This window comes from Phyllostomus hastatus, unplaced genomic scaffold, assembly GCF_019186645.2.
Source record: "Phyllostomus hastatus isolate PE091 unplaced genomic scaffold, TTU_PhHast_1.1 phas_contig_159, whole genome shotgun sequence".
Taxonomy (NCBI): domain Eukaryota; kingdom Metazoa; phylum Chordata; class Mammalia; order Chiroptera; family Phyllostomidae; genus Phyllostomus; species Phyllostomus hastatus.
The window spans coordinates 31,311,467-31,335,267 of record NW_025333640.1 but is presented as its reverse complement, the minus strand read 5'-3'; the positions used below and the strand labels follow the sequence as shown (position 1 = coordinate 31,335,267).

The following is a 23,801-nucleotide window of genomic DNA, read 5'->3' as shown; positions in this document are numbered from 1 at the left end:
CTCACAGGGTTAACACATCACACCTAACCGACAGCAACGTCACGTCATTTAAGACATTTACTGTCTTGCGTCAAGTCTGATACTTGATTGGAGAAAGTCTAATTGTCGGTATAAGGGTAAGCAGGCCATGGAAGAGTTCATCCTCAGATTGGGACACGGACGTGCAGACCCAGGGCAGCAGTCCCGGTGTGCGCGTGCCGTGTGCCGGCTTTCGCGTGACCGCACTTTCTCAGCCACACGTCAGGGGAATGTTTATGCTACGCACATTTTTCATGTTGAGGTGCATTCTTCCTTATGCCCATCTTGTTGAGAGGTTCTCTCCTAAGTGGATGTTGAATTTTGTCAAATACTTTTTCTGCATCTATTCAGACAATCATGATTTTTAGTTTCTGATTGGCCTACAGTGTGTGTGTGGTGTCCTTGGTTTTGATATCAGGGTAATGCTGGTTTCAGAGAATGAGTTTAGAAGTGTTTCTTCTTCAGTTTTTTTTTTGGGGGGGGGGGAATAATTTGAGAAGGATAGGTACTGACTCTTCTTTCAATGTTTGGTAAAATCTGCCCGTGAAGCTGTCTGATCCTGGACCTTTGTGGTTTTTTTCGAGTTTTTACATAACTGGTTCAATTTCATTATGTTTTTCATGATGTTTTGTCCTGATTCAGTCTTGGAAAGTTGTGCTTCTAGGAATTTATATGCTAACAAATTGGCAATTCTAGAAGGAATAGATGATTTTTCATACCAGTCTCTTAGGATCCTTTGTACATATTTCTAGGGTATTAGTTGTGATTTCTTCCCTTTCATTTCTGATTTTACTGATTTGGGCCCTTTTTTTCTTGGTCAGTCTAGCTAAAGGTCTATCAATTTTGTTTATCTTTCCAAGGAAACAACTCATATTTATTAGTCTTTTATTTTTTTTTAGTCTATTAGAATTAGATTATTTATTTGGGATTTTACTTCTTGAGGCTGGCCTGTTTCACTACGAATGTCCCTCTTAGAACTGCTTTTGTTGTGTTCCCTAGATTTTACAAGGTGGTATTTTTTATTATCATTTGTCCCGAGGTGTGTTTTCCTATCCCACTGAATCTTTGTTGAGCCATTAGTTGTTCAATGGCATGCCAGGTGTTGATGTGGCTTCAATCTTCTTGAATTGCATGGAACTTCCTGTGTGTCCTCGCAAGTACTCTGGCCTGGAGAATGTTGCACGTGCCCTGTGGTTTCTGGGTAAAATGCTCTGTACCTCATCTGGTCTGAAGTATTGTTTAAGACCAGTGCTTCCTCATTGATTCTCTGTCTGGGTAACCATCCATCGATGTAATTGGGATAGTAAAGTCCTTGCTATCACAGCTCTGTTAGTATCTGCTTTACGCATTTAAGTGCTGGGCACATAAATATTTACTAGCGTTAGGTCTCGTTTTTTGGCTGACCTCTTTATTATCATGTAATGCCCTTCACGCCATTTTCAGGGAATATGATTTTCCACCCCTTTCAGTCTGAGTGTTTCTTTCCATGCTGTCTACGAGAGACTCACTTCCGATCTAGATAGGTCTTATTTATTTATCCATCCTCTGTCTTTTGATTAGAGAATTTAGTCCATTGACATTTAAAGTGATTATTGATAAATATTTACTTATTGCCATCTTGGTAGCTGTGTTTTTGGTTCTTTTTGTAGTTCAAGGTTTTTTTTTTCTTCTTCTGATGTTTGATGTTTTCCTTCAGTAAGGCAGCAATGCGATGGTTTGGTAGAGCAACATTCTAGCATTCCACAAGTCTAGTGATATCTCAGTGTGTGTGTGTGTGTGTCTCTCTCACTAGTGAGCATATGTGCACGTGTGCGTGTGATCCTTTCAGCACCAGAAAGCTGAATTCAAAATAGAGCTCGAATTTACTAGCTATGCAACCTGGGTTTATTTCTGTAAAATTGCATTTCACCAGTAAGACAGAAATAACTGGCACCACACATTTACGATTGTTCTGTGAAGCAAATGAGTTCATATATGTAAAACGCTTCTGGTAATGCACACTCTTGATAAACATTGGCTGTTATTTTTATTATTACTTTGTTGAAGTTCATTGCCGATGACATCCCCCTGACCACCTATGGTAAGAAATCTGGAGTTTCTGGCCCTGGATCCCTGTTCCCCAAGGGATATGAACAACAATAAAAGTACAGTCGCGCACTGCATAATGACACTTGGGTCAATGACAGACCGCATATCTGACGGCGGTATTCTGTAAGGCCTGGGTGTGCAGCAGGCCACGTGATCTGGGGTTGTACCAGTTCCCACAAGGACAAAGTCTCCTAATGGTGCATGTCTCAGAACATACCTCTGTCGTTAAGTGGTGCATGACTGTAGCCAGAAAAGATCACTAAGGATTATTTTATTATCTGAAGGTTTTGAAAGCAGGGAAACAATTTTAGTTATCTTTCTGACCTTAATGATTAGCACAGTACTTGATTTTGTTTTTGCTTCCTAAATATCTGCTAAATGACAATCCTGTCATGAGTATTTATATAATGGGGAACAAAAACACTCTGGATAATGGAGGAGGGAAAGCTCACGCATGTGGGTGCAGAGCTTCTGAGCTCAGTACCAAGACAGGAGACTCCAACACAGGAGCGGAAGACCATGGGGACCGCAGCGGCCAGCTGACTGCCACGGTGGGCAGCGAGGACCCGCCCTGTTGAAAACAGACCCTACGGTCCTGCCGTGCAAGCAGGTACAACAGCACAGACCTGGCAGCCGTGCCGCCCGGAGCGGAGCCGGGCTTAGCATAGGACTGGCAGGCAATAGGGTTTGGACAAGCAGAAAGGCAGAGCAAAAGCCAAAGAGTCACTCTTTCGGAGGTTAGACATACCAGAGCCACATTTTTCATACGTGGACGGGAAAAAGCTAACGCGGTTTTGTATTCCCCGCCCCGAATAATTTCTGGCCAGATCCATCTCGTCTGGGGACTGCGAGGTTGGGTCCCCGTAAGGGCATCCAAGCCTGTCGAGAGTTTTTATGAAAATCTGTTGGCGTCAAACAGAGGACAGGCCTGGCAGCACGATCTCGACAGACTGAGAAAAATGCTTCTGAGAACGACAGTTTGCAGACCCTGTTATGCATTTGAGGTTACAGTGGGAACTGAGGAAGATTGCATGAAGGTGGGACAGAGCAAGACGTGATCTGGGTTGCAGGACAGGTGAGATTCTGCGCTGTCCTGCACCTCAGAAGGAGGGGTCTGGACGGACGCATTCCAAAGGTGTCTTAACCCAGCCGCACAGAGACAACGGACGGGGCCGACGTGCCCAAGGAAGAGACCTCCTACTAGTGCGGAAGTCACACTCTGTCGTGGGACTACCCACCATGACCTGCCCAGTTACAATTCTATGATCAGATCACCCTGGAGGTTACTTTTTGTAGAACCCCTTTCTGGGCTACACTCTTATACTCGGATCATACTCCCTTGTTTCTTCGTTTTGCTTCACTCCCTTTTTGGCGGTGTTCCTTTCCGTGCATTAGATAACACAGCCGTCTCCCCAGGCTTACGGTTCATCTCCTATAGGAAGGAGGTCGCTCCCTTAGCCTTCGCCCCTGCCCTAGCTTTTGGTTCTCTCTCCCACCGTGGCGCCTGTCCAAGCCGCCTGGTTGGTCTCACGGGCTCTCTCAGCTATCAAGGCTGCGCCAGACCCAAGGGAAGGGTCTCGGTCAGCACCCAGATTCAGGTGGAGTGGGAGCCGGACCCCTGGGCAGCAATTTCGAAGCACGCAGATGCACCTGCCATCCCACTGAACTGCACAAGTCTCCCTGGCCATACGCGCAAGGTGATCTAAAAGTGCTTCCTGGGGGCAGCCCCAAAAATCAGCGTGCCAGACAGACCAGACATTATTCTGGGAGCACCAAGACAATGTCCGCTGGGCTCCGTCCCCAAAGAGCAGCCGAGTAGGCCCTTGGGTGGGTGCCAGACCAAAAGCCTGCCTCCCTGGCAGAAGTTCGAGGACCAGCAAACAGGCTTTTTCCCAGGAACACTGGGGCTGTGTCTCAGCCGGCTGACAGAATGCAGAGAACAAACACTGTCTCTCCCTGTGTTACGGTCCCATGGGGCCATCACGGCCAGGCAATCCAGGGGCGCTTCCTGGGGGGCAGCTACACGTGGAATCCCAAGTGCTAGTATCTCCAGAAAAAAATCTCGTGCATGTGTCCAGTGCCCTGGCTTTTGTCAGGGGGGCACCAAGAAGACAGGGCCCACCTGCCCAGGTCTCTGAAGAGGGTTACAGTTGACCTTTAGATGTGTGTTTAACCAGAATTCTGCCTCTTGGGGCTCAGCTATGGAGATCGGCTAATAGGCCTGTTGCATGGAAAGTCTGAGCATTTCTGTTTGTTGCTTCTTGCTGTGCCCTGGTGGGGGTTGTAGCTGGTGAAGAACTCTGTGTCAGTTTGCTGTAGCCCTGTAGGACCCCTGAGCATAAGCCCCGTCTCCTGCCCACCAGAGGCAAGCAGTGTACAAGTGTCCCCTGGGCAGCAGCTGCAAAACCTGGGGTTCCGATGAGGGTAGGAGATCCTTCCAGGAGACACTGGCAGGCCAGGCAGAGGGGGAGCACCCGGAGAGTGCCTGCTGGCCTCCATGCTCAGAGCGTCTCAACAGGTGAGGCTGGGGGGTGCGTGTTAAACTAGGTAAGCAAATGAGCCCCTTCCAGATGGCTGTGTGCCCGTGTGACACTCCAAAGGGCTGGTTCTCAGTTCACTGCAGCCCTGGGGGTCTGGGGGCTGCAAGCCCCATCGGCTTTCAGACCGAGATGTTTTGGGGTCTCGTCTCTCAGGTGCAGGTCTGAAAACCCTGAGCAACTCTGAGAATTGAAAGGGTTTAAACCCCAGCCACCTGAACTTTCACTCCAGGGGTGGGGGTTATGGCAGGATTGTGTGGGGTGCAAAGAAATAGAAAAGAGCTGAGTAACTCCTACACATCTGTTGAATGAGGGATGAGGGAATGATACTGAAGCAGGTAGGAGAGGCTATTCCATACGTAGCTGTCAATTCCGTATGTCACGCAAAGGGTTGTGTTTAGGATCCTTCTCCATTACCAGGTCAAACCGGAACTCCCATTCATCCTTCAAATGAATAACAATCAGTGTTCTATATCCTAAAAAGATACATGTAAGGATGAAGCATGGAATGCCTGCCTTCAGGATTCTCTCCAGCAAATTTGATTTTATCTGTTGGTACATCTCTCTTTTTAAAAAATAACTATTGCAGTCTTCTAATATATTACATTTTTAAAAAAATAAAAAACAACACACTCCATTCCTGACTGGGCAGCAGAAAACGTTTCTCACAAATATATCTCCATACCCTTGAGACAAGCTAAAGGGAAAAATCTTCTTTTCCAAATGGTTATTCACCGGAATTTTGAACGTGTTTCTCACTCCTCCCTTTTCTCCGGTGTCTGCATGTGCTCCGTGTCGGGACTTATTTGCTGTCACTCCATCTCAGCCGAACAACTGCTGAGCAAACAGCTGTACCAGATGTTCGCTCCTCAGCAATGCAGGCAATCAGACGGGTATTGATCTGGGATCACGACGTCAGGAAGAAAATGCCGAGAATTCCACATTTGGCATTCACCCCTCAGGACGAGCAGTCACCCAGACAAAAGTCGTTGGGTGTCAGAGCAGCTTGTGCTTGGGTACTTCGCGCGATGGTTCGTGTTGATCTCGGTTCAGTTAACGCAGTCTGCTGCCGTAAAAATCGGATCCCACGCATATTCTGCCCTCCAAAGACTCTCCATCACGACGCTTTTTCTTGGGTTAAAAACAGGTGGAGAGAATAGAGCTGGTCTCCCAACAACACCTTCCTTTGTCCTACTCCGCCTTCTGTACGAACAGGCAACTACTTTGCCAGTGATTTTTTTTTCCGCTTTTCCTCACTTTGACTATTGAACATATCTTTTCTGAGTCTAGATTCCTTGGTTGCATGGAAGTCACAGTTTAGTGTTTCCACGAAGCCAGCAGTGAATTTCTTACTCTGCCTTTATCCTTTGGCGCAGTCCCTTCTATTAGAGATTTCACAATCGCACTTAAAACTACTGTGATTCATACGCCATAATGCAAAATTACGAAGTCTCCAAAATAGAACTCTCAATTCTTTAAACAAGAAAAAAATGTCATCTAGAAATGTCATCTAGAAATCTTCATATTCTGCATAGTCATTGATTAAAATTAACACAATAGCAAATAGTTGCTGGTTCATTTAGTCTTGCCTGTTCAAATTACAAATATACAACTTCTGTATGTCATTTTCACAAATAATGTCAAATTTACTTTTTTTCTTGCATCTCTGAAAGAGGCAAAGGTAGACAAGTTCCCTCATTATGTTATTTGCATTAATCAATGTTTAATTTTTCGGCTCCGCTGAAGGGGTGTTCCGCTTCCTTAGCACATCAGATCATTTTCTTCGATTTTTGCATGAGCACATCTGCCTTTTAATTGTCAGCCCCCCCGGTAATAAATCTTTACGCTCGTCCTGTGCTCCCAATCAATAGATTGATTGAAGGCACAAAAATTAGTATCATACTCATTGTCCCTATCTTAATAAATTTCCTGTGGATAATATGAAAGCTTCTTACAAAAAAACTGAAATCACCTTCAATATCATCTTCAGTTGTTTCCTTTTTTTTCCATTTGGATATGATCTCAACCGTGGGAACACAAGTGATGCCCGTTTCATACTGCAGAGCATTTGTATATTTCAGGACTATCGATCCTCTCACAGAAATGGGTAAAAAAAAAAGAAATGTTATCCGAACATTCTCAATCTTATTGCCCTTTACTTTGTGAAGTTTCTAAAGTAAAGAGCAATAAAATAAGTATCTTTTTTATTTACATTCAAAATGTTACTTGAAATTACTGCCTAAGCCAGCTGGCCTACTTTCACTGGCTTAGTCTCTCTCTGCTGCTTTTTCAAGGCAAACGGAGAACGTCTCTGACTTGCCGATTCAAGGCACTAGGCATGCTTAGGATAACGTTTCCTTCTTACGTGTCCAATGGCAAGTGCTTTGTTTTTGAAGAATCATGCAGGTTTACCCACCCAATCAACGCAATGCCGGAAGGATGCAGACCACCCTCCACTGACAGAGCCCCCCTGTTTGGCCCAAGGCACAAAGAAACAGAGCGTCCCACTTGGCTGCAGATATGCCCTGTTTTCCAGTAATAACTTTATTTTTTTCAAAGTCACACATTGGTGATGTTTGATGCACCAATTTTCCTGTAATGACATGTCTATCAAGGGGACTGCATGTTTAATGCTACTGGTCCGTACAGGTTCTTAAACTGCTGGAGATACTGACATTCTCATTTCCTTCTTGGGCACTGTTTTTTCCTGGTTGGTAGGTAACTACTCAAAACCATTCCCTTCAGGTAAAGAAATCTTTCAAATATGCCCTGTGTGAATGAAAATGTGCTACCTAACTGCATAGTCTAATAGCTGTATCTTTTGACGAGACAACATGAATTGAGTTTATATATTTCTAAATCTCAGATGCCTAGCTGTCTACCAAAACCTTTTCTCTATTCATCATGTACAGTTCATGTGGGTAGCAACCGCCCAGGTAAACAATCCTTTTTGCAGTTTTCCTTAAGCTTCTTATGTCCATGTGATCGGCCCACATTCCGCTGGACCGGACCCAAAGGTGTCATGCCACTTCCAGGTCTGGCCCACAATTGCAGGAAGAATAAAAAAAAGTGGAAAATGTGAAAAACAGCCCCATGTCCTCCCCACCCCAAAAGTCTTCAAATAGTCATCGCCACCTAGAGAAACTAAAGGAATTAGTTGTCTAATACAAAGTTTCATTTAGAAGAACGTCGTCTTGAAAATAAATGTAATTTTTATTCGGCGTTATGTTCCAGCAGTAGTGGTGTTCAAGATAAATAGTTACTTATTAGTCTTCCATTTCATTTCTCACTGTTAACTGATATTTCTCATTCTATAAAACCCTTAATTTCCTGCCAATGAAACCCTTCAGTTTCTTTCCAATGAATGTGTTGGGATGACACTGAGCAGGGAAATCCAATAAAAAGGTTTGATAAGACAGACTTACAGGTCAGATCACAGCACAGCGAGAACATGAGTGTCCAAGAGGAGCCCCATGAGTCCCCACTTCTCACACTAACTTTTCACTTAACAGTCCAAGCATCGAACATTGTGTTTTGTTTTTTTTTTTGAAAGCTACCCTTTCCCACCATCCCATAACTTTTCCCCAAAATAAGTACTTCCTAGGAGGAGGGCAAAAAAAAAGACAACTGCCTTAGGCTATACTGTCTACCAGGGGTGGCCGACGTTTTGGTGTGTCTGGACCACACTGGAAGAAGAGGAGTTCTCTTGGGCCACACATTCAATACATTGCAACACATAATCAAAAAAATCTCATAATGTTGTAAGTAAATTTATGGTTTTGAGTTGGGCCGCATGTACAGCCATTTTGAGCCGCATGCGACCCGCGGGTGCAGGTTGGACCACCCCTGCTAGACATTCGGTCCAACATTATTCTGAATGTTCCTGTACGGACGGTGTGAGGAGATTACTATTTCAGCTGGCAGATTTGAGTTAAGTAGATTGATCTCCATAATACTGATGGGCCTTATCCAGTGAGTTCAAGGCCTGAAGGACAGAAACCCGACCTCCCCCAACAAGCAGTAATTCTCCCGGCAGGTGGTCTTGGACTTTCCCCGCCTACTGCAGATCACCCATCCAGTCTATCCCAGCCACGCTGAAGTCAGTCCTGCCCAGCAACCAACACCGCCTGACCCTGACCGGAGAGGGTGACGTGATGAGTTGCATCAGCAACTCCCCGAGTGCTCAGGCCCCGGTGCCCCTGACTTCACCCACTTTGCTCTCAAACACAGAGGCTGCAGGTCTGAACCAGCCCTGCAGCGGATCCTGGCTTACTGTGGGAACGCACAGCAAACAGGTTCCACCTGCCAGCCATCTCCATCTCCGCAATCCTCAGCGAAGTATTACCAGCGCCTTAAAGGTACCTTCCCACCCATTGTCGGATTGCATTTGTTTTCTTGCTAGTCAATTTACAGTCGCTGCAACCCGCTGCCCAGGCCCCACCCTGTCTCCCTGCTCCCGTGAAAACCAGATATCCCTCCAGCTTCCCTTACGGGTGACGTCACCCTCCCAGTGAGGGCTGACTTCCTGCCTCTGGAGGCGGGTTTAGCCCACTGTTTCTCTGGGACAAGGGGAACCTGGGCGATTGTTCTTCGGGCCGGGGGCGATGGGGTGTGCTCCAGGACGGGCACTGCTTCTCTGACACTCCCGGAAGCCTTGCATGAAGCGCACGACTGCTCTACGATACTATACTATATTAACATAGTAACACGTAGACTGTATTTTTGCTTCTTATGGTATTGCTGAAGTGAGGTGCAGAAAAAAATGTATTCTTACAATAGTCGGTTAACTCATAGGTATTACAGGGTGAATGATGTCTGTCACTACCTACATCAATGTTGTCTTTAATATGTTATTAATTTCATATTAGTTTTTTTCTTATAATTGTACAGAACTTATACATTGCAAGACTTTGCCTTCAAGTACTTGAATACTTGGGTATTGCATTGAATCTATAGATGGCTTTGGGTAAAATGAACATTTTAACAATATTCATTCCTCCCATCTAACGTACACAGTGCTCCATGTCAGTCATCTGGAAACCCAAGCACACAGGTCGCCAGCTAACTAAACGCAAGGGGAGCACGACATCGCTTCGGAGGCGTTCCTGGCAAAGATGCACCACCACCTGGATGGAATTGTGGGACGGCACCAGGCAGACCCAAATGCAGGGACGTTCATCTAGTCGCGTGATCTCCAGAGGGGCCCTGGCCACCCTGAACGTCCCAGACAGACAGAGGGAGATGTTCCCGTTAAAGAGGACCAAAGCATGACCCCAGGACCCCACAGAAGTTGGAGGGAAGGACTCTTTGGGGGATTTTTTTGGTGAAACACACCAAAAAATAATTTATCCTTATAATATATGTCAGCCGGCCTGCACGCCAAGTGTTTACAGCTTTAAGAGCTTGAAGTCCAGACCCAGCTCCTCCCCTTTCTGTCCTTCCCGGGAAAGTCTAGAGTTAGAAATGAGTTTGGACAAATGTGTGCCAAATCAATCAAATTCATAAATGTATTTTCCTATTTATGTCTCATTTTTAACCTTGATGCTCTCAAGTTATATAATATTCGAGGAACTTTCTTTTTCAGTGGCAACACTGTTTTTTTTTGTGAAAATGGGAAAATGGAGAAACATCAGACAAAGCTAAAACCAGGTTTACAGAAATACGCTGCTCAGCAGATACAGGCATATACTTTCCCGTGCAATGCTCGAGTTTTTGCTTTTACTAGAGAAAGACTGTGGTCTTAGGATATGTTTTCATTACAATAAACACAACAAATGTACATGGCTAACAAAGTAAAAGGACTACGGTTTTATATGGGTAAGTAATTTCACACACTAAAGTAATGCTCTACGTTCCATTTATACGAAACAGAAGAACAGGAAAAACTAGTTGTAGTAATGAAATTCAGAACCGTGGTCACTCCGACGGCCAGTGGGTGCAGGGGTTCGCTGGGGACAGGGCACAGGGAAGCCTGGGGGAGTGTAGTTCCCACCCAGATAAAGGGAGAGAAAATTTCATTTTAACACTGTGTGCCCGTGTTTCAAGCCTGACAGATACTTTACTAAAATACACAATTAAGTGAGTACTACAGTGCTAAAAAAGAGACAATGAAATATGGTAAGACCAGTATATTGCGCTGCAGTAGAGCTTTTGCATTGCAGCTCATCAGTTACATTTGAAACCGTGTACAGGGTGAAGGGAAAGAGGCCAAGTCCTGGATGGAGCGGGGTTCCGCGGAGGGTGGGAGTCTAGCAATCCCCAACGCCCCCGCCGCGCCCGCTGCAAAGTGCTGAGAGCATTAGCGAAACCCCCGAAGTCTCGCTGTCTGTGGTTCACTTACCAGCCCCTCTGAAATCACCGCACCTCTTGCTCACTTCAGTTGCCATCGTGGGTCTCAGAAACCTCTGGAAAAGCAGGCCGCAAGCAGCAGCTGCTGTTACTGGCACCGAGCAAAGGAGGCGAGCCCGGACGGCGGCACGGGGTGCTGCGGCCGGAAGCCTGGGCCAGGCCGCAGCACGTGCCGGGGCAGGGCCTCCGGCCGCGCTCCGCTTCCAAAGCTGCCAGGGAAACTTCAGTGCGAGACTAGCTCTCAGCCTCCCGACCCAACTCTGCTTCTGTTTATTTGTAATAAGCTGGGCATGCTTTCGTGAAAAGGGTATTTGAATTTTGGCAAGTAGGTCTGGGGTAAGAGGAAATGCTTTGCTGAGGAATGCAAACAGGTTGGCAAGCAATTTTGATGGGGGAACTCAAGAGTTGGAAATTTTTTAGTTTTAAGTTACAGCTAATAAGCTTTGTAACTGATGCCTGTAAAAAGCTATTGTTTCAGGAACTGAAGGTACCACCCACCCTGACTCCAGGAGACCACAGCGACTCCACCTTTGTGCCCCAGGAGGACTGCAGCCATCAGGATGGGATCTGAGCCATTGCACTCCAGGGAGAGACTGCCACCGCCCAGCACACAGATGCCCAGGACACAGACAGAGTCGCCGGTCGGCAGAAGAAAGGATGCTAGAGAAATTGCCAGCCTGCTGCTTATGTCTGATTAACCTTTCCCCTGAACTCCGAACCCCTTACCTACACTATGTTTCTCCTTATAAAAAAGGTCAGCTTGAAATAAAATGAAGACAGAAGGAGGTCTTTTGAGTCACATCACTTGCCGTCCTCTCAGATCGCCAGCATCTGAATGAAGCGCCTATAAGGATGTGATCCTTGTCTCTGCTCATTGGTTCTGGTAGTGACAGGCAGCCCGAACCCTGGCTTTCCCTGCTTCCACTTCAGGTAGCTTAGGTAAGTGATGAGAGACAGGGAAGCCAGCTAAGACTAGGACCGTGCACGAGGCCACTGAAGAGACCTTGCACAAACCCCAGAAGAAGATGGTAGAGTGAGATTCGAACGCAGCTCTCACACAGACCCGCCCCCCAAGCCAGAAAGTCTTCAGGAAAATTTAAAGACCAAATTAATGAGCACAATAGGCATAAAAAGAACATATTCCTCAAACACTGTTTTAAGCACATTTTAAGATTTAAAAAGATTATATAAATTTCTCTAAACTTTCAAAGTTTTAAAAATATCACTCCTATCACAAAGAAAAAATGTATTCTAATAAATTCGAAAAGCAGTAAGAAATGGACAACTTCCTAGAAACATAAAATGCATCAATATGGACCGAATACAACATTGACAACTTGAACAGTATAATGACCATTTAATACTGAATCAATCATTAAATATCTTTCTTTCGCCCTACATGATATTTCTTGTGATTATTTGGTAATCCAGTAAGTTATAATTGCAAATTTATGCTGGCTTCATACATGGCACTGAAGATATTTTTCTCTTTTTTCCCTTTTTCTGAGTTTTTATAATCTTAAGACCATAAAAAGCATTTAAGATTGAAACAAGAGACAAATTCCATTCATAAATATGGAAACAAAATCCTGAGTAACCAGGAAGGTAAATCTTTCAATTATATATAAAATTAAGACATAACCATGAACAAATTGAATTCCCAAGATAAATCCAAGTTTGGTATAATGTTAGAAAGTGGCTCAACAATTAATAGATTAATTGAAGAGATCTACAGTAGATCCTACACCACAGAAACAAATCCAAAATGCCATCGCTGTAGAGATAGACCAGTAAGTTAATGCAGCAGAACAGAGAACCCAGTAAGAGGACCCACACATACACTGCAACACGATCAATAGCATTCAACCTAGTGAATTACCCACACGGAAACACGAAATTGTTTTTAACCCACCTGAGATTGATTTTTGTGTATGGCATGAATAAATGTAAAAATATAAAACCATAAAGCTACTAAAAGACAACATAAACCAAAAAAAAACTTTACAAGTTCCACAAATTGCACCTGTGTTCATAAAAGATAACATTTTTCAAATTTTTAGCTTTATGTGACCACAGTTTTTCACCAAGTTTGGCTAAGTTCTTATATCCTGCAAGTAAGTGGGACAGCCAATACTACAGAAAACTGGGGAAAGATGACACTTTCTAAGAAGAGAAAATTGACCTGAGCCCCGGGGAGATGCCTTGCACGTAAACCATCCCTCCACGCCCCCATCCCTCCACGCCCCCTTCCTAGTAGTTCAACCGATAGGACCTCGCCAGCTTCAAAGTTGAATTATACCAGAGACTTGATTCAGCTCTGATTCATCTCCAGAGTTCCCTCAGAGAGCAGGATTTTTTTTTTGTTTTGCATTTTTTCCTTTCCCTATTTTTCTACTAAAACTCTCACAGTAAATAACTTAAGAATTCCCCCCTCACATTAAGCTTCCCATACACACAGCCTAACACAAATTACGTCTTCCCCTTTCTTAAGGAGGTACTTTTGTGGTGTGGAGGAGGAAGTCCTGTGGCCTTACCTGGCATGAAGGATGACATCCTGCGGCCTTACCTGGTGTGGCGGGAGGGATGTGCCGGTTGAGAGGAAGTCTGAAGTGATGCTCATGGGATTTCTTGTTCGTGGCTGGGGATGCGGTCACACAGCACCACCGGGACCCATCTTCTTCCTCTGCAACAAAATATAAATTCATACTTCCACATTTAATATTCCTCCCACATCATCGAGCCCATTACACAAAAGCTGCCAGCAGGCTCATCATACTCTGCAAAGGTCCTGCCCTTGACAGTGAACATGGGTGTCCGGCCACCTCCCCGTCCTCGGTTACGCAGCTGTGATGACCGGGCCTGCCCTCGGCAGTCTTTACTCCGCAGGACTGCCTGACGAGCACGTGTTCTCGTGGTTCCCATGCCACGTGGAGAACACGGCCAATCGTGTCAGAATTTGCCAGAGAAAACCGGGCTCAGCACGTTGAACCCCGCAGCTGAAAACGAACATCGGGTCTCGTGGAGCGGTATCTGATAGAGCGAGCTGGGGGAGAATGAGTCCCGCTGCGGCTGGTTTTCCCGAAGGACGCAGCACGCAGCGCTCTGTCCTCCTCTCAGCACGCACTCAGCGCTCCTCCCTGGCTGGCCTGGCTTCGAGCCGGGACTAGGTCCAATGGTCACGCAAGCTTCAACCCTCACTTCCCAGGGCTAATGTCTCTGGGGCCTCCCGGGCCTTCGCCCTTCCACAGAGACTAGAGAAAACGACCAGACGAGAAGACTGCTGGCACCTGTCCCAGTGTCACTCTCCACCTTCCCCCGGCAGTGACCATTGGCCACTACCCCTCCAAGACCCATCTGAGGGCTTTCACTTTCCCCCCCTGAAAACACAGATGGCACCTTCATTCGGGGGATGTGAACCGTCTAAATCCCAACTCCCTGACCTTTTCTCCCTCTCAGCAGAACCTCGCTTGTCCTTGACCTCCGTCCTTGGGCTCCGGCAGTCCCAGGAAGCTAAATGCTTGGTGGAGAAGCTCATGTTCACTGCTGACTTTCATGGGAAAGCCATCTGAGGCTGAGGCATTGACCCCATTCTGTCGGGGCTCACACGGGCATTCTCAAAGTCAAGGGTAAAAGAGCCTGACGGAGGAAACGACACACCTTTGTCAAGACGTGCCTGTTCTGTGTCAGTCCTGCACCAGCCGCCAGGTGCAGGCCGAGAGAAGACCCCACGCGAAACGGAAAGCCGGGTGTAGGGCTGCCCAATTTAACGAGTAAAAACGCAGCACACCCACTTAATCCTGAAATTCAGATAAACAATGCCTACGTAATTTTTATGAAAAGCATATCCAAATATTACAGGAGACACACTTTTACTAAAGATGTCTCATTGCTGATCTAAAATGCAAAGGTGACCGGGAGACCTGGGGTGTGTATATCTTGCATTAGGGTGGGGCGGGGGGAGGGGGCGGAGATGGGGGCAGGCTCTGTCTGCTGAGCTGCGCTGAGCAACAGAACTCGGCAGCCCCGACGCTGCAAGCGGTCCCAGGCCCGGCACTTCCGCCTCTCCCCCGGGACACCTGCTCTCGGGCTCCTCACCGCTCGCTGGCCGGGTTGCCCAGGGCAGCGACCTGAGTCATGAGGGGTCCACAGGCCCCAGCGGGTCAGCATCACCTGCAGGCCACGCCCACCCTGGACCTGCAGCCCAGCCGAGCCTTCGGCTTCCGGTGTTTCATCGCCCGCGATAGACAACAAAAACAATACATCGTACATAGTTTGCTTTAAAGAACTCGGCAATAAGCGTATAGGATTTCACATAATAAAGAAATACAAAAACATCACATCCATGTATCTGGATAGAGTAATCAACAGATCGAAATTTTCAAATAATATTTTATCTTCACTGCCTGGCACAACCCTTCACATGCAGCAAACGTTGCATAAACATACTTTTAGGACTCATCAAGAGCTCTTCAGTATTCAGAAATCACATGTGTTATCACATTTATTTCACAAAAGCTTTGTTACAGTCATCTATTACATGGAGTCTACCAAGCCAAAGGAGCGGAGACAGAAACCAAAGAAAGGGAGATAGGCCCCCGATGCCTTCAATTTTCCCAGGAAATTTTCCATGCTCAGTTTTACGTGAGCATAAAAATATTTTCATCATTTTATTGGGAACGTTTATAGGAGGATCTGCTAGCAGAGTGCAATGCTGGAAGATACGTCTTTAAAGACCACATAATAACTGATACTACGGGACTACACAATATTACAGGCTTCTTCAAAGGGAGGGAAGGTTACCGCCTACAGAGTGGAGATGCTCCATCTGAAATTGTTAGGCGGCTAAGCAGAGATCTGATATTCAAAACTCCTGAGTAACAGCAAATAGAGACATAATATTTCCGAATCATCATCATTGAAAATGACTGTTATTTCCAAAGATGTTGAACTTGGGGGGAGTACTGGACCAGGGTAATGGTGGGGAAGATGAAGAGGAGTATGACTACGCAATCACTGGAGTAGCCGATGGTTTGGGGCACACAATCTTATGGTCACAGGTGAAATAAGTTTAAAAAAAGTACATTTTATAATATCAGCAGTAAGGTGCATTACCATCAGTCTACAAAGGAAGGTCACACATATTTGAAAGAGAGCTCTGCTCCTAGATATACAGACAGAGCAGCTTGTTTTAGTCTAATCTTTCGAGCCAAAACCACCAGAGTGCTTGAATGAAATAGAAATACAAAAGAGAAACACAGATTTTTGATGGCATTACGAAACAATCAAGGCCCAGGTACCTGAGGGGCCAAGATCTCAGCGAAAAGACAAAGTCACTGAAATGAACCTGACATTTTCTTGGAAATGAGCCTCGCATTTTCTTTCCTGTCTCCCTGGAGGCACTTGCTTATTCTTTACAGATATGCATGAAGGAAAGAATCCAGCAAGAAAGGGGCCTCTGAGAAACAAAGTTAAGCCGAGAGCTCGGCCTTCCCCAAGTAGTGGGGAAGGCTGGCGGGAAATGGGGGCCACCAAAGCACCACCCACGACCAGCCGGGCCAAGATCCCAGGAATAAGGTCACCAGCAAGGAAGAAGCCACGCTGAGGTGCAATTTCATGCGAGTTCCACAAAGGCACTTGTGGACCCAGGCCACCCGTGGTCCCACGATCTCCAAAATGTGGCTTCCAAGGGAAATGCATCCCTTACTCCACGGCAGACTGGGGAGGAGAGATTGTAAAGGACAAACAGAAGGCCCTGAGCGGCCAGGCCTCAGAGGTGGTCGGTCAACATCACTGCCATCCACTTTCCCCTGGCGGGAACTCGGTCATGTGGCCACATTTCACTGCAGAAGGAATTGACCTCTGAACCCAGTCAGCAGATAAACGAATTTGATGGAACAGCTAGCCAGTCTCTCCGTCATGCCCCATTTCTTGTCATTTTACAAAGATATAAAACAGCATGCCTTGAATGGTGCTAGACACACACACACACAAAAATGCTTTATAAATACTGCATATCTTAATTTTATTTTACTATATACAAGTAAAATTTCTCTAAATTGAACACCAGTCTCTTGGAGCAGGAAGTTGCATTGTATTAAAAACAGGATTGTCTAAACGCATTATGTTATCTTCCAGCTTTTTTGGTGATTTAACAGGGAAGGTAATAGAAACTCCTCTCGTTCTCACTTTTTCTGACAAATTTATCGCCAGTGCACATACAAGAGGAAACCCTAAAGTTGAGAAACTAATGACCTAAGCAGCTATTAAAGATTGTAAACTGCTGTGTAGGATGGATATTCACAGCAAGAAATGGAAGTCTTAAAATAGAAGCTCTCGTGGCATTCTGGCCATTAACCCTTTTCAAAGGCTAAACAAATTGCCTGGAGATTAGTATCAAATTCAGCTATGCCATGGGAAACTCTCTTAGGTACTTGCTTTTGAGAGAAACTGTCACTTTCACTGAAAAATTTTAACCAGGCTTTTGAAATTGACCCACTAGTGTTCAAGAGTAAAGGTGAACCCGAGGGTGCAGTTCTAATCACTGCATCTTCCGCTCCAATTTTGCAGGGATGTTAGAATGTGCATTCTGCACAGGTTTCAACTTAGCAACCCCTGTTTTGACAATGAGGGAATTGCAAATAAGCACAAGGAGAGGTCACAACTAAGCAGCAGAACGTTTATTGATTTCAGTGTCCCCCATTTCTCATGGAACTTACATTATAAATTTCACCAGAGTACACAGAAACATTTTTTTGCAATAGTTTACCTTGCCTTTGGCCAGGTTTAAACAAGATTTAAGAATTATTCATCCATTTTATCAGTCCTTGATTCAATTCTAAACAATCTGAAATACCTTGCTCTCGAATTTACAGTCTGTTTAACTAATGTTGAGAGGTCAGCCTAATAAGGAAATAAAGTGCTCAGCTAACATTTGTTACCTTGACTAACATCTGTTAAACACTCTCTCCTGGTTCTTTACACAAAGTGTCTTATTTATTTTAATTCTCACATTGATCTCACCTCACATGTAAGGTAGAGGTTAGAGGGACTGACACACAAGTGCTTCGCCCAATGTGACTTAATTAGCACCTTTCCTTCTGACGGGTCCATGCCTTTGCTGGGAATTGAGCTCTCATTTTCTCTTCTGTGAAATGCAATAGTAAGACCACCATTGATAAATGCACGTCTGGTACAACACAGAAGAGACCCAAATATATCAAAATCGACAGAGCAGAATCTTTATATTAAATACTGTTTGAGAAACACAGAATGCCATTTATTGTAAGTTGCTTATTTTGCATGACATTTAATTGAATCGTATCTTTATAAAATTTGAATATGATCTGAGGAAAATTTTTCCATGCATTAAAGCAAGTGCTTAATTATCAAAATGAGAAATCACACATTATCAGAGACATAGCACAGTATCTCCACATTTATAACTGTACATGCTTAGCCCACCTATGGTTAAGAAGAGCCAATCACAAGATAAACCTGAACCAGGTGACACTTTTGATTTAGGCAAGTGTGTGAATGTGTACACGCACACACACACTTGAGAATATAAAAAGTTGTCAAAACTTAAGTAACAAGTGGGAGTTTCTTCTCTACCTGCCCTTCACTCACACACATATACACAAAAACATTTATAGCACAGAAAAACCTTCTTCTCCACCACACGACCATTATGAGGCACCTTTAAATAAAGCAGTCTGATGTTTTGTTATCTGAGAACTAATAAAACAAGGGAATTTGAGTATTTATGGTTATAATAAAAAGTTTGGCAATCAGCACAAGTTATTCATATTTACAAAAAAGACACGCATCTGGCTCTATCTGGGGGAAGTTATAGTTTAGAGCTCAGCCCTAGATCCCCACAGCATATCCATAAATCCCCAAACAGCTAATCACGAAAATATTAATGAAACGAACACATGCTTTATTTATAAGTCTTGGCTTACTAGGCTTTTATTACATTGCCAGAGAAGAAGAATATTAAAATAAATGATGTCTGTGTTCAGCACTGAACATAAATCAAAAGAGCCACAATGTCAGCTATAATAGATTCCAGTCAAATGTCATTTTGTCACCTTAAACTGAATTGACATTCTCAACCATTCTAGTTAGATATAATTGCCTGAGTGGATTAAAAACTCTAAATATATAAAGTATTGCAAGACAGTGTATACTTTATATTATATACATAAAGTAACATTCTTCATATGTAACATATTTTTTCAGAATTGTATATTAGGGATTTATCCACTGAACCATAAATCTAATTCACTAAAATATGCGTTCTACATTTATAAAAATCATCAACACAGCTGATGGAAGCACTTTATAAAAAAGAGATTTTACTTCTTTTGTATTTCATTTGTGAAGGTGAAAAGTTCGCTGGAAGCAGAATCTGTCACGAAGGGATAGGTGACGGTCCAGGCAGGCCGCTCCACCAGGACACGCCACGTACACTGGTCACCGTACACATTGGGGCTCGGACGGCCAACTGGTGCCTTTGGGTGGCGTCATGTCCAGAATGTACTATTTAAGCACATTACAATGTCATCTCTGAATTGTAGCCTGCTCTGCACTTCCTTAGCCTTTGCAAACTGCACCTCCCCACCGCCCCACCACCATTAGCTGAGTGGTTGACTTGTAGTGAAGCTGCTTTGGGTCAGTGAGTGTCTCGTTGGCTGCTACCGCAGAGACCCCCTAAGAGCCATCTTCCCTTAGAGATATTTCAAACCCCTATCCCTCCAGCAGCTTGTGCCTCAGAGTGGATGTAACACATTTAATCTGGACATGCATCCAGCGGTTTAGGCTTTGCTACTCCATACATAAGGTAACAGGCAAAACTTAACAAGAAGTACATTTAGAATTGTGATCAAAACAAAGGATGGCCTGAAACAGGAATGGCAAGTTAAATGTGCCATGCACTTACCCTGTCTCACAAATGACCCACGACAGAGTTACACTCTCATCAAGAACGACTGGTTAATTAACCTTTGTATAATTCAAAGTCATTCACTCATTACCATGGGCGAGCAAAGTCATCACAAGGAGAGTTTAGCTCCTACTCTTCAATAGGAGGAAACTGCCACCTTTATTCTTCAGAATTCCTGTCTTTGGAGACTGAAACTCTTCCCTGGCCTTTATGGTATATGACATTGAGAAAATGAGCAATTCAAAATGCAACAACTATCCGCAATATCAAAAACACAACAGGTTTTCTAATAAGGAATGTACTATCTTTACATAAATTATTTACAAAAGGTCACTGCCACACTTATAATTTTGTTAATATAGTCCATAGGAATTGGTTAAATTTCCACATTTTTGGCCCCTTTCAAATATTTCGTCTCTGTCGCTCTCTAAAAAGGAATGGGTAACATCTCTAAAAGTTCCCCCCAATAACTCACAGTGTGTACTGGAAGCCTCCAAAGTGCCTGTTCCCAGCTTCCACTTCTCCCTGGGGTGTGACCGCTATTACCGCAACATGCCCACTTAGTTTTGTGTCTAAAACGGGGCTCACCATCCTCCCCTCAAACCCATTCCACTCCAGTGTTCTCAGTAAACAACACTGCCACTCACCCCGTTGACGGCGCTGGAAACTTGGGGGTTAATCTGGACATCATTTTCTCTGTAATCGTTCACACCCACTCGACGACGACCTGTAAATTCTACCTTCTAAATATCCCCATGGCCCGTCTCCTTCTCTCTCCGCCCAGTGCAACCTTCTAGTCGAGGCCACCAGCGTCTCTTGCTCGGGCCTTTGAATTAGCCTTATAACTGAGCATTCTGCTTTCGGTCTTGCTCCATTACAACTTATTCGCCATTCTGCAGGCTAATCTGACTAAAACACAAAGCTGATGAAATTCACTACCGTGGTTAAAAATTCCTTCGAGATCCTCCATTTCCATTAGGATCAAGTCCATGCTTCTTAAATTCCCTCCGTGAATTTTTTCTAAACACGTACTTCCACTCTCAAATCCGGGTCTGCTCACGATCCCTTCGCAGGGACTGCATTACCCTGCTTGCAGTTCCTGGAGTAAGCTAGAACTGTTTGCCATCATGCCTTCCGACTGTCTGAATATCTGCCTGAAATTCAGCCCCGCGAGCCCCTGGATAGCACTTGTCCGGCACTCACGCACCAGCTCAAACACTGCGTAAGGCAAGACGCCTTCTCCAGCCTGTAGGATTAAACCGCGTCCCTGACCACTTTCCCGCAGGTGCCAGTAGTTCCCCTGTATTAACACTCTCGCTTCTACTCCCTGCCTCTCCTAGATGTCTCTCCTGAGCTTTCCCGCTAGTGCGGGCGTGGGTCTGTTTACCCTGTTCACCAATGCGCTCTCAGGCTCCACCACACGCCTAGCATTTTAAAGTAGAAACTTTAAAAAAGTCTGGGATTCACACTTTAGACAGAGTATCAGAACCTGAATTTTTATTATAAAAAAAAAAAAGCCAATTTAGACCTTGTGGGGAGGGGTATTTAGTAGTCCTGGCTCTGAGCCAGACAGCCTCATTCAAAATTTAGGTCTGCCCCTTGCTAGCTAGGTGACCTTGGACAAGTTGAACAACCCTTGTGCCTTGGCTTGCTCATCTGTAAAATGGAGATACCTACCTCGTACTTGTGATGTGAAGGTTAAATGACAAAATACTTTACGGCGGTAATAATAGTACCAGGCTCATAAAAGAACTACCGTAAATCTGTTAGCTCTCATTATTACTTATGTTTTAAGTAGGAAAATGTGGGGTCAGAATGTTTGTGTTCAGAGCCCTGGCCCTGTCACCCCACATTCCTGTCGTCCTGACGTCCAGGTCAACTGGCTCAGCTCTGCAGAGTAGCAGCTCCCTCTCCGCCATATCACAAAGCGGGACAGAAAGCGCTCAGCAAAAACACACTAACCAATGTCGATGCTCGGCTGTGTCAGAGTTGAACTGGGAGACACGAAACTTCTTGCCTACGTTGAAACCTCATTCATTTAAAGCTGTAGCATGAGTAAACTTGACATGTGAACTTCAGTTCCTCCAAACTCAGTTGAAAATCTTTTATCAGTCACTGCAATAACAAATAGATGAAACTACTATACACATTAAGTGCCAATGTCCAGAAGCTCCAAATTCAGGAAATTAAAATTAATAGTAACTTGGATGAAAAGCATCTTCCTGTAAACCGGCCCATCCTGGGGGTAAAGGCGCTGTTGTGTTTTTTGTCCACGGAGCACAGGTCAAACGTTTCCTGTCTTGCTATTTTCAGGTGGCATCTCAGGATTCTTAAAGGTTATCACTCGATATAATTTTTTTAGGTTCTTTCCTTATGTATATTCTTTTAATCCTAGATTAATTTTATATTAACTCTATTAATAGATTGAATTTTTAACCATTTGCACTATTTTTTCCTTTGCTCGTGAAATTTTAATATCACATTTCTCTGGCTCCCTCATTCCATCGTGGAGCATTTCCTGGGACTGAACGTGTCATCTAGTTCTCATTCCCCTGACAGCTCACCCTGCTGAACCAAATGACGTTTTTAACTCGTACCAATGCATTATTATCAGCAACCTTAACGTGCCATTCTGTTTAAGTCCTTTTCCTCTAATCTGCACTGAATGGAATCATTACTCTTAGTGTGAAATCCAAATATAAATATTTATTAGCCACGTTCATCCCAACATGTACAAATAGATAGTTTAGAGACTAACCATATCAACGATGCTGCCTTTGCTTAGGGTTTCAAATGCCTTTGCTAGTGAGCGATGCAAGGGAAGCAGCGGATTCTAATACACCATGAGACGAGCAGCCCAAATGTCCTGAGCTGGGTCAGAGGCCAGCACCACAAACTGAGCAGACCCTTCGCTCACCAACAAGTTCATCCACACAGCTTGCTCTTTTGCTCCAAGCAGAAAATGAACCCCTCTATGCAGTGATTGACAATGGACAGTTTTCTCTTCCCCTGGCTATTTAGCAACTTTTGGACCTCCTTGCTATTTGGGAGAATTTCCACCTTCCTGATCTGAGTTTCTCCAAGGTACAACCCACAAAACATGATTCCCTTATCTTGGAGGCTCAACTGATGCGATCAGAGATTGCTAATGAGAAGCCTCGTGTCAGACCCGAACCACCGGAAAGAGGAGAGTCCGACAGGTCTGTTTTGCTGTCTGGTGGCAGCAGAGGCAGCTGGCTTTCAGGGTAGCAGGGGTTGCGAGACTGCATTCCTGGCTGTGAATGGGAGTCCAGCAGGGGTGGCGGTCAACTGGAGTTCCTGGTGGGTGGGGGGTGGGGGGTGCAGCAGCTTCCCCTGTGGTGCGGTTGTGGGCACTGTTTCTGAAAGCTGAGTCCTGAGCCTGGTTCCTCAGGCACCTGAGCATCCAGTGAGTCACCCAGTTTTAAAAATAAAAACAAATGCCTTTTCTGTTTCATGGGCAACACTCCACTTCTGCTGCCTTTAACAAGAATTTTTGTGAATGTCACAAAATACAATTCCTTGAACCCTCCAAATGTATCCAGCCTAGCTGGATTTGCATTCGGAGGGGGAGACAGAGAATGGAGCAATTAAGTTTTTAACTGATCGTTTTCAAGTGTTAATATCTACCAGGTATCATGTTAAAGTTTGTCACATATCATCTCCTTTAATCTTCTCAAAAGCTTAATGAGGCCAGTATTATCCCCATGGTTTGCCAAACAGGAGACAGAGAGATTCATGAACTTGCCCGGTATCTTAGGGCTGTTGATCACAGAGCTCTGTAACACTGTAGACCTAAGTTAACAATGGCCTTGCTTATGGCTGCTCAAATGTTTCTTATTTCTAAT

General features: G+C 44.7%; 1 protein-coding gene across 2 annotated transcripts in view; it reads right to left on the bottom strand.

Annotated features, from left to right (window-relative positions):
* SLC7A11 (solute carrier family 7 member 11) overlaps nt 1-23,801 on the bottom strand; it is a 218,836-nt gene that overhangs the window by 7,488 nt on the left and 187,547 nt on the right. For both annotated transcript variants that reach the window (XM_045831524.1, XM_045831526.1), the window contains one exon: nt 13,558-13,674. In XM_045831524.1, coding sequence (XP_045687480.1) covers nt 13,558-13,674 — 117 coding nt within the window. The remainder of the gene's footprint in view (nt 1-13,557; nt 13,675-23,801) is intronic.